General features: G+C 31.5%; 1 protein-coding gene and 1 long non-coding RNA gene across 3 annotated transcripts; both read left to right on the top strand.

Annotated features, from left to right (window-relative positions):
• The first annotated feature begins 1,640 nt into the window (after positions 1–1,640).
• LOC104816940 lies at positions 1,641–2,624 on the top strand. The gene is made up of 2 exons (XR_772385.2): positions 1,641–1,940; positions 2,221–2,624. It is a non-coding gene; the product is annotated as an uncharacterized LOC104816940 (long non-coding RNA).
• Positions 2,625–6,071: 3,447 nt separating this feature from the next.
• Positions 6,072–11,617, top strand: LOC104816938 (1,8-cineole synthase 1, chloroplastic-like). Of its 2 annotated transcripts, none has more exons than XM_010545980.1 (7): positions 6,072–6,312; positions 7,483–7,759; positions 7,880–8,276; positions 8,636–8,851; positions 8,935–9,073; positions 10,158–10,409; positions 11,136–11,617. In XM_010545980.1, exons 1-7 carry the CDS (start codon positions 6,118–6,120, stop codon positions 11,439–11,441), a joined length of 1,782 nt encoding a protein of 593 aa, XP_010544282.1. In that variant the 5' UTR covers positions 6,072–6,117; the 3' UTR covers positions 11,442–11,617. The 2 variants fall into 2 exon arrangements, with proteins under 2 accessions (XP_010544282.1, XP_010544281.1); XM_010545979.1 differs by having other exon boundaries at positions 7,868–8,276.
• Positions 11,618–11,855: the final 238 nt, after the last annotated feature.

The following is an 11,855-nucleotide window of genomic DNA, read 5'->3' as shown; positions in this document are numbered from 1 at the left end:
TCAACAACAATAATTACATATTAATATCCCGATTTTCTGATTTTAAATTCCAATATATTTAATTTCTAAATACTAGGAATCATTGTTAAAGTGTGGGTTTTCGTCCTGTTTTCAAAATTTGGATTTTCACTTCATTCTATAATTATAAAAATTGATAAGGTTTTAGGTTATATACGATTTCAGTAAAAAAGTTTAAGATTCACCATTCAGATACGATATGCTTATGGTGAATTTATTCTTAATTCGTATTAACTTGAGCACTAAAAAAACATTTTCTTGGGGATTTTAAACCCTATGCACGTTTTCAAGAGAGAGAGGAAGAAGGAAATTATGGTAAAAATCTCATAAATTTGCATGTCGTTATTTTTTATTACAATTTCTGTGTAGTTTGAGGAAATTACACTTTGCGTGCACAATTCTTTTCTTTTCTTTTCTTTTTTTTTTCGTTTTTAAATTACAGTTTTTTTTTCTTCTCGTCCATGTTTTTCCTTTAAAATGGGTATTTAATGTTAATTTTTTTTGGTAAAGTGCTAATGGACCTTCGAAATATTGGGCAAATGCTAATGGGCTTCAAGAATATTAGGCTGAACTGTAATGGATTTTCAAATTATAGACGGAGTTTTGTGGGTTTTGGGAATTATGGACCGAGGCTAATGGATTTCGATACATGATCCAATTTTTAAAGAATCAAATTTAATATGGTGACATATCACCACCCACACTATTTGACTGCTCATTCAATACAAAATGTTGTTCCCCAATAAATGTTTCTAATTTGATTTAATTTTTATAAAACCGAAAAACATCTCCAAACCAAACCGTTTGAATACCAAATCGAAACCCGAAAATCGAGATTTCACGATTTCAACGTTGAATATTCCAAATAATTACAAAAACATCCTATATAATCATTTAACTCGTATCTTAGCCTTCGTTTTCTAATATAAATTACAAAAATACCCTATATTTTTCTTAAAATTAAAAAATTACCTACAGATATGAACAAAGGATCTGAATTTAGGGTATATTACAAAAATACCCTAAAATTTTCTTAAAATTAAAAAATACCCATAATTTTTAAAATTACAAAATATTTTTAATATTTATTAAAATTTTAAAAATTATCCTTAATTTTTAATTATAAAATTCGGGTTTAAATACCAAAAAAAAATCGGATATCTGTGACTGATATGTAAAATCATATTCCAAATTTTAATATGCTAGATATCCACATGCATAATTTGGTAATTTAAAATATGTTATACCCGATCCATATTCATTTTGTTTAAAGTATATTTCGATTTGTTCCTAATTAATTCCGTTACTCCTTAAATTGAGGCATATATATATATACACACATGTTTATACAGTGATTCAAATTCACAAAAGACGGGGAAGTGTTAATACAGCGTGTACTACAAATTTACAATCATGCAGAGCCTCGTTATTGCCGTACAATAGCTTCAAAGGAAAGTACAGTTCCAAAGTCGCCCTTGTACTAAACAGAACATCACGACACAGTACTTTCATTACCAAAAAAAAAAAAAAATCTTTGTACTACAATGACTTCATTACACAACTGCCTGGATCCCGGTACATGTACTACACTTTCAATCTTTTACGAAAAATTGAGCTCTTCGTAAATATATTATTATTGTTTATATATATATATATATGTGTGAAAACAATGAGTTATATCACCATGCCTCTTGTGTAAACTCAGAAATTTTGTGGATCTCCGAGGGGTAGTGGATCTCGACAGGGGCGATATGAGATCACATGCGGGCGATTGTATGGTAAGATGAAAATGCAGAATCCTAGATCGACGGTTCTGGTGTTGCCACGTCATCGGTACTGGCCCGTCATGTGTTCTCAGGTCACCCCTGCTGAGCTCCATCTACCGTCCGATCCCTCGAATCTGTGTGTTTCCCGTTAGATCGGTGAGATTGTTCTTCTCGTTCTTTATCTTAATTGCTTTCGTCGATGTAATGAGTTACTGTTGTCAATTAACTGAAGTAGCTTTTATTATTATATTTTAATTAATTAATGTTATAATCGGCCAAAACACAGTACAAACCCACCAAACTGGAAATCTTTGTTTCCTTAGTTGGAAATCTTTTATAATTTGTATGGTTTTGGAGAATAATTTATCAAAAGATATAAAGAATATTCTAATATTAAAACATTATTTATCTCTTGACATAATTTTGGTTTTTTTAGTTAAAAGGCTGTTTGTTTCCCGAGATGGAAAACAAAAGGGGTTATGTTACAGTGATCTTGTCAATGGAGTCTGCTCATCCTTCTTTGGACAAGAAACGGAGTCGGATGGCAAAGAAGACAAGCACGTGGAGACGACAAGGTGTCACGTGGGAAGGAGAGAACTGATTAGGAAGTCGAGATGGGCCTCGTAAGAAGGTCAAAGTGCAAAAACATAACGGGCCCATTTCAAGCTTATGGGCCCATCTTACTTGAATGGACCAAAAACATAACGGGCCCAATTTCAAGCTTACTGTACATTAAAAAAGCATTTAACTTAACCCAATCTCTACCTTTTGTATCTTGTGAGAGACATTCATTTTATCTTGTGAGAAAACATAATTCGTCATTCAATAGTTCAAAGATTTCGTCTCCTCAGAGATCATGGCTTCCATGTGACACAAGGTTGTGAATAAAAAAGGAAACTAGTGAATGCAGTGGAATAACTTCGAAAAGAAAAGAAATTAACACACGTGCACAAATGCACAAACGAAGACAACACATCAACATTTGAATATCTTTTATTAAATAAACTTATCTATCTATATAATCAGAAGTTTTATATAATTTTTTTTATTTCCAGTAAAAATAATTTCTATATTATCGATAATCTACATGACACAGTTTATTTTTTTATTGTCAATATAAAATATTATGGAAAATTATTGATATGAATATAACAAAAGTTATATATATATATATATATATATATATATATAAAGGAGGAAATGAAAGAATATAAATATCGTTGTATCGATATATTATAAAATCGTTTTTACATATGTGTTGAATAATATTTTTCAATATTTTTCACGATTAATTATATATTTAATCAATATAATTGGTCATATTTTCTGATTTTTTAAACATATATTCAAATAATAATAATAATAATAATATTTCATATTAAATAATATAAATATATTTTATTAAATAAATTTATCTATCCATACAATCTATTATGCAATCTATTATGCAGAGGTTTTATATAATTTTTTATATGATTTTCAGTAAAAATATTTTCTATATTATCGACAACCCACATACACACAGTGCCACATTGAATTGAATACATAGACAACATGCTTAAGTTCTTTATGCATTCTTATATTGTGAAAGATTTAAAATGAGTGCTTCGTTCATTATCTTTCAATCGCTTCGATCCAATTTGTTCTTATTCGATTAAGGTCAATTTATTATGAGATGGCTCATAAGCATATTTACATGTTTTGTAACACTATATTGGTTTATCCATATATATATATATTCTGATTCATGGATAGCTCTATTTTCTGGTATAAATTAGAAAAAAAATAGATTTGAGGTAAACCAAGTAATGACCGACTATTAGTGAACGGGGAGTAAATCGAAATGAAAAAGCTTATAAAATATCGGGTACGGGGCTGGTTTAGTGTATATTTAGTTTTTTTAAATTTTTGTTAATTCTTTAAAAAAAAACATATTCCGAGTTATTTATTCCGGTGAAATTTATCAAAAGTTTTGTTCTGACCGGAACAAGTTAGCACACTAAACTTAGTACTGATATAAAAATATTCAAGATTGATATATTAGCACAATTACCATAGCAATGAAGACGTTTATAACTTTGTGTCTATTTTATTTCCTCTATTCTCGAAACACGAATCAATGTTTTAAAAATAGAAAAATAATTTTAAAAAAATATTTGAATTATAAAACTTTTATATAAATATCTAAACTTTTCAATATATAAAAATCTAGACTTTTAAAATTTTTTCAAATAAATATAAAGTTTAAATATTTTTCAAATAAATATAATCAACTAGTTGCAGATTTTTAGTTTATTTGAGAAATTTTTAAAAGTTTAGATATTTTTGTAAGATTTTTAAAAAATTTATGTATTTTATAAAAGTTTTATAATTCAGATAGTTATTTGTGATTTTTTAAAAGTTTAGGTATTTAAATGTTATTTTTTTTAAAAAAAAATATAATTTTATTGAAAATCAAATTCGATTAGCTATAATCTTTATAAAATAAAATAATCCGATTGTATATTAAATATTAAATTAAATTAACAGAATAAAAATAAATTCTTTAACAAATAAATATTTTTTAAAAAAACAAATTGTACACCGATTAAATCAAAATATAAAAACTGAACAAATACAATCTTTATAAAAATAAAATAATCGAATATAATAGAGAGAATAAACTATGACAATTACTTTTTCTAGATTGGGTAAATCGCTTTATATATATTATCAATATCTAAAAGGGAAGGGGTCGTTAGGAAAATGGAAGGAAACATCGACAATATAATAAAATATATCTAAATTAAAGAAGAAAGAAAACATTAGTGTATAATAATAAATGCGCTCCACTCGGTGTTAAAAACGTCGTTAACTACTCATCCACTAATATTTTCGGAGAAAAAAAATATAAAATAAAAATCTCGAATTTTGTCGGACTATGGCAATTGGCAATAAATACCGAAATAATAATTTTGATAAATAAAAAGAACTCATCTGATTTTAACAAATATAAAAAAGTTAATCACCATAATACATGTAAAATGCTCAAGTGATTGTATTCTTGTGATACCTATCAAATACAACTTATTTTTGTTAAAATAATACTCAATATCTCGTTTCGTTATATATATAACGTACATCCTAAGTAATACCGATTAGATATTTTGAACTAATCGTATATTATTTGAAGACTCTTAATTTTTTTTATTAACTCAAAAATTCAGTGAAAATTCGATCCAATTATATTTTTTAAAATCCATATACCGACTATATATTATAATTAAACCATACATCTCCTTCCCAACGGTCACTCGAACATTGGACCTGAGATAAGAACACCCTCTATCCTTCTCAACTATAAACCACTCGATTAACTTTGTAAAACTCGTCGGTTTCTGCAATTGTGCACGCATCTAATTTATAATAGTCTTCAACATTCTCTCCTTAATATTGTTTTTTTTTTCATTTTCTTTGAAACTCCTTGTATATTCTTCATCTTTCAATTTTTCAAAAAACTATGTTTCCCTTTCTTAATTAATTTCCTTTCTTGTCATGTTCTCTTTTGTTATTGATTTTTTCTAGGTATTGTACCTCCTCTTGATAATCCTTCCAAACATTAACGAAATATGTTTGGTCAATATCTAGAAACCAATAAAATTCTCAAAAAAACTTTATTTTCCTCCCATACTAACATGTAAACATTATTTAAATATCATCGAATAGTACATATACATATAAATGTGTACGAGTATGTATGTAAATATGTAACGGTGTCGAGTGAGTTATCCGAATTTAATGAGTCGATCCAACCCAACTCATTATTAGATCGATTTTCAGCCGAACTAAATGGTTTGCATTCATACTTATATATAAACTTATAGGAAAGGGAGAAGTCCCAAACTCAGTTGGAAAGTGATAAGTCCCCTCTATACGAGGTCGCAAGTTCAATTTCTAAGCTTACTCCTCAGTCCGTCAGTTTCGATTGGTTTATCCGTTCCGCGTGGTTTGTGGGCTACGGTGCACAGGCCGGTGGATTTAGTGTCCGAGATGCTGTTCGACCTGCGGAGTCGAACCGGTGTCCGATCCGAAGGACTGTGACACGGGTTCCCACTGTTAAAAAAAAACTTATAGAAACGTCGGTAGCCTTTGATTGCCAGGCTTACCACATGAAACGCATGTTGCGTGTACCTTCCACCGGTTGCAAGCCCTACTATACATAATACGTCTATTTTTTATTATATCTGTGGGCATATATTTGCCAAGATAGAAGCAAAGGTGACACAAAAACAAAAGCAAAAGAAGAGAGAGAGAGAGTAAACCTAGGGTTTTGTTTTTCCTTTGCAAATTTGTAATGGATTCGCTCTCGCTCAATTCTCATCTTATTTACATTAATGCCCCTCCGAATTCTCGTTCCCAAACGCGCTTCGCTTGCTCCGTGGTCGCTGGAACGCCGTCGTCTTTGAACGCCGTCGTCCGTCGATCTGGGAACTATAAGCCTTCCATATGGGACCACCATTATCTCCTCTCGCTTGAAAATGTACATGCGGTACGTACTACGTACACTACATATATAACGTGCACATATTGTATATAACGGAATCGCATTTATTTCTCAATAATAAAATATTTTTTGAAAAGTACCTAATTTCACCATTTTTTACAAATCACTTTCACCATTAGGATCATCTTTTATTTTCCACATTAATTATTATTTTTAATCAAAAAATTATTATCTTCAATTCTTCCCGTGAATTTATATGGAATTTGGCGAATTTTCTTATTAATAAGTTATTGTTTTGTGTTTGAACGGCTTAAACATTGTTATACAAAATCATGACAGAGTCCGGATATATTTCTATTATTCTACCAGAAGAAGAAATAAATATTGCCCCAAAAGACACTAATAGGTAGGATTATAATCAACCAAATAAATACACGATATTTTAATAATTTATATTCAATTACAATTTTGTATGATTTTACAATTTTATTAAGAAATTGGCTTGCTTTTAATTATTTATGCTTTTACCGTCATGGTATACAAGAAATCAGATTATTTCGTATTAATAAATTATTTTAAGTGCAAACTAAAAGTAGAATCAGATTATATTATTTACAAGAAATCTGATATAAACTATTGAATTCTTCAATTTATTTCATATTAATAAATTGTTTTTAATTTTTCTATAGTAAATGCACAAAATATAATAAGCTTTCCGAGTAAAACTATGAACTTTAGTATTTTATAAGCTTTTCCGAACATTGTTAAACTTAAATATAACATCTGATAACGTTAGTCACAAGACTGTTAGTGGATGCTATCATATGTTATGATTTAACCACATCCGATGAATGAGCATCTGTTTATATTATTAACGGTCGTGCGTCAAACTATTGAAAATTTCAAAATTCATGATTTTATTCGAAACTTTATCTATTTTGTGTGTTATTGTAGATATTAAAAGTCATATATTAGTTTAGAATAAATTCATATTATTATTATTATTATTATTATTATTAAGTAACAGTATTTCTTTTATGACTTCTTGTCTTACTAAAAATATTGAGGGTTATTACAAGTGGGACGATTTAGAATTTATTCATGTGGAAACTTGATAATAAAAATTATTATTATTATTAGTGGATGATTTAGAATTTATTCATTTGGAAACTTGATAAAAAAAAATAGTATTCAAGCTTATCAATTCTCATACAGAAAGACAAGAGAGTCGGAGAAAGAGCCGAGTCGTTGAAGGAAAGTGTGAGAAAGACACTACATGAAACAGAGGGTCCTCTCAGACAACTAGAGCTGATCGATAATCTCCAAAGACTTGGGATATCATACCATTTCATGCCAGAAATTCACAACATTTTAGCTGAAATTTACGACAAGAACACAAAAAACTCGAGACATTATCGGAAGGAAGAAGATTTGCACACGAGGGCACTCGGATTTCGTCTCCTCAGAGATCATGGCTTCCATGTGACACAAGGTTGTGAATAAAAAAGGAAACTAGTGAATGCAGTTCTCTTACATGTTCTTGCATATAATCCTGTTTCGATTTCTCAATGGAGTCATTCGACTGATATATAGATCGTAGTTAATTATGCAGATGTTTTCGGTGATCTTGAGGACGAGGAGAAAATGAAAACGTATCAAGAAGACACGGACGTTGACGTAAAGGGTCTCCTCTCGACATACGAAGCATCGTATCTTTCCACGGGATCAGACACAAGGCTGATGAAAATCGGATCGGAGGCCGCGGAACGATTACGAGAATCGATTGTTACGGCCGACAATGGCGATGGAACTAAATCGTATGTGTCGGAGACTGTGGCCCGAGCGCTAAACATGCCGTACCATTGGCGCGCACGTCGTTTCGAAGCAAGGTGGTACATAGACGTCTACGGAATGAAGCACGACATGGACCCTGTCTTGTTAGAGTTGGCAAAGATTGATTTCAACATGGTACAGGCCACGCATCAGGAAGAAGTTAAATACATCTCCAGGTATTTATCACTCGACACTAAGACAAATACATGACGATGTTTCGTGTCGGATATTTTGCCATTTTTGTCGGTTTGTAACCGGTATATTATATTTTGGTTCAGACGTGAAACTGCTCTATATAAAGCTAAGGGTTGCAAATTTCGTTCGAATCAATCTATATTGTCGCAAAATGGTTCGCAATACATGCATACATATATATATATATATATATATATATATATATATTATAAACTACTATACTAAAGTCATTACGTTTTTTATTTACTTATAACCGTGAAATTATAAGTTAATTTTATGATGTAGTTCTCTTTATACCATCACAAAACAAACTTCAAACCTTTTTTTTTTTCTTGTGAAGCTGGTGGAACAACTCAGGATTGAAACAGCTTCATTTTGCAAGAGATAGAGCAATGGAGAGCTATTTGTGGACGGTTGGATTGCTCAGTGAACCGGAATTTGGATATTATCGACAAATATTTGCTAAAATTATCGTGTTAATTACTACCATTGACGACATCTTCGATGTTTATGGTACCATAGAAGAGCTCGTGGCCTTCACTAAGGCGACCGAAAGGTTAAAAAAAACGCTTTTATTTTGTAATTTGAAAGCATAAGGTTATTTACATTCGTCGACAAAAAAGATGAATATTTTTGCAGTTGGGATGTGCACTGCCTCGAGGAGCTTCCGGAATATATGAGGCTGTGTTTTCTGGTTATGTACAACGAAACCAATCAGATCGGACAAGATGTTCTTAGAGCCAAAAACTTCAATGTCATCCCTTACCTCAAAAAATCGGTAAATAATATACAAAACTCGGTTTACTATTTAAGAGTGGGTAACTCAACTGGTAAAGAAGAGAGCAAAATTATTTTCTAACCCAGATTCAAGTCTCTATTTGGGGAGAGATATTCACATGGACTTCTCCGATCTTTGGAGATGTAATTGAGCCGAAAATTTGTAAATTTTCGGATTATAAAAAAAAAACTCGGTTCCTTAGAGGCTAAGGGTACATGTCCCTCAAAGAGTTATGAAGGGGTACATTAGAGACGAAGGGTTTTAGGCTTAGCAGGACGAAGACGGAATACATGCATTGTAACTTTAGTGGCATGCGTTCTAGTGATGTAGAAGTTATCTTGCAAGGAGGATCAGTATCTCAAAACCCGCATTTTAAATATCTTGGGTCAATCCTTCAAAAGGATGGGGTTGCGACGAAGATGCTAGTCATAGAATAAAAGCGGGATAGATGAAATGGAGACAAGCTACGGAGGTTCTTTGTGATCGTAAGGTTCCCCTACGGTTGAAAGAAAAATTCTACCGTATCGCCATAAGACCCGCATTATTGTATTGTAGCGAATGTTGGGCGGCGAAAGGGCAACATATATCTAAAATGAGTGTGACCGAGATGAAAATGTTGAGATGGATGTGCGGACACATAAGGATGGATGGAATTAGAAATAAAATTATTAGAAAGGAATTAATAGGAGTAATAGGTATCAAAGAGAAGGTACGGAAAGGGTGTTTAAGATGGTTTGGACATGTACAACGTAGGTCGATAGATGCACCGGTTAGAAAAGTGGAGAGTATCGGTATATGGGTGAGAAAGAAAGGAAGAGGTAGACCTAGACTTACTTGGGAGCGTGTCATTAGAAATAATTTGAAAGTGTTGTAGATTCTGAAAAAGTTAACACGAGATTGAAATGAGTGGAAAATAAGGATTCATATGGCTGATCCCAAATGAACTTGGGAATGAGACGATATTGCTGTTGTTGTTGTTCTTGAATAGGGTTTTTTGCTGAACATAACACATTCCATTTTTAGTAACCGTTTAAAACCCTAAACCCATTTCTAGTTGTTTTCTCTGTACTATTTGCATTCGCAGTGGGCAGATCTAGTGAAAGCGTATCTAACAGAAGCTAAGTGGTACAAGAACGGATACAAGCCGAGTTTGAGAGAGTACATGCAAAATGCGATCATTTCAATCTCCACACCGACAATATTACTGCAGTCTTTCTGTGTTTTGTCCGACCAAATCTCCAAAGAAACGTTGGATACACTGTCCGAACATCCCCAACCTCTCGTCCGGTGCTGCGCTACCGTCTTTCGTTTCGCCGACGATCTTGGAACTTCGACGGTTAGTAACTCTTTCACATTTCTCTAACTCCGTATATATTCTTAAATTATTTGAATATTAAGATATATATAAGAATTGGTTTTCTTACAAAGACGTTACTTTTTTTTTTAAAACCCTTACCATGGGATTGTCAATTATTTATTATATTATAGATACATGATATTGAATATTTATTTCTCATTATATGTATTTTGCAAATTATATATATTTCAAATATATTATTTTTGCAAAGAAAAAATATAATAAAATACCAGTAAAAATAGGAATATTAATTAGGACATACGATTATTTTTTTTAAAAATAATAAATTCGTAATATAAATCATATTTTTTTTTTAATTTCTTAATAAATAATAATATCAAAAGGTGTTCTTATCCTTTATTAATTAGGATTTATGTTTTACAAGTTAGTTTCTGATTTTTTAAAATATTTTATTATAACTAAGTGATTTAGAATTTAAACTTTGAGATTTGTGGTGTGATATATTTTAAAAAAATGATTGGGAAATCGAATTTTTAAGTATGAATTGTCCGGGGGAATTTGATGGATTTAAAAACAATTAAAAGGAAACAAAGTATTTTTTATTAAATTTTGAAGAGGAACGTTTACTAGGAATCGCAATAATAAAGAAAATCATTTACAAAACACAAATCTTTCACTTAAAAGTTTGGAAAAAAAAACAGATCCACGTTTTACGTTTCTATAAGCATGTCTTGTGAGTTACAGGACGAGTTAGCAAGAGGGGATGTCCCAAAATCGATCCAATGTTACATGCACGAGACGGGAGCTTCGGAGGCAGAGGCACGTGCGCACGTGAAGCAGATGATCAGAGACACGTGGGAAGAGATCAACCGAGAGAGAACGGCACGCGGTTCGACATCGCTCCCTCGGCGTTTCATCGAAGTGGCGATGAACCTGGCGCGCATGTCGCTGTGCATGTACCAGTACGGAGATGGGCATGGTTGTCCCGACAAGGCCAACACCGTCGATCGTATCCGGTCTCTGCTCATCGATCCTATTCCACTAGATTAAAGCTTCTAAGAAAATCGGTATTTATAAAGAATAAAAGTTGGTATTTGGTTTAATCCAAAATAAATGTGATTGGATTTGATTTGAATGAATTAGATTGCCTTAGTAAAACCAATGTATGAGAATTATAAGCGAAGCATCCATGCTATTTATAATGTCGTTTGAAATTTATGATAGTAAAGTTAGTATCGAATATTTGTTCTCCCAATCTTTTTTCTAAGAGAATTCTAATTCTTGTTTTGTTTTTCGGATTCTTTCTCTATTAAATTTTTCCCGATCATCAAAAAAAGAACAAAAAAATATATTTTTTTCCTGCCTCGTAGACCAACTCGTCGAACTAATTCGAATTCGGTGCGAAATGATTCGTTCGGTCCATTTTTTTATTCGAATGTTTTAAACCCAATTTGATAAAATATG

The sequence above is a fragment of the Tarenaya hassleriana genome, unplaced genomic scaffold, assembly GCF_000463585.1.
Source record: "Tarenaya hassleriana unplaced genomic scaffold, ASM46358v1 Cleome26, whole genome shotgun sequence".
In the NCBI taxonomy this organism is placed as follows: Eukaryota; Viridiplantae; Streptophyta; class Magnoliopsida; order Brassicales; family Cleomaceae; genus Tarenaya; species Tarenaya hassleriana.
Note: the sequence above shows the minus strand (reverse complement) of the source record. Positions and strands in the feature narration are given on the sequence as shown.

What these genes read in the sequence shown, in the direction of transcription:
- LOC104816938 (XM_010545979.1), top strand. Translation starts at nt 6,118, where the DNA reads ATGGATTCGCTCTCGCTCAATTCTCATCTTATTTACATTAATGCCCCT. An exon ending in TGGCTTCCATGTGACACAAG is followed by an intron (nt 7,760 to 7,867) that starts GTTGTGAATAAA and finishes TATAGATCGTAG; the next exon opens with TTAATTATGCAGATGTTTTC. An exon ending in GAAGTTAAATACATCTCCAG is followed by an intron (nt 8,277 to 8,635) that starts GTATTTATCACT and finishes TTTCTTGTGAAG; the next exon opens with CTGGTGGAACAACTCAGGAT.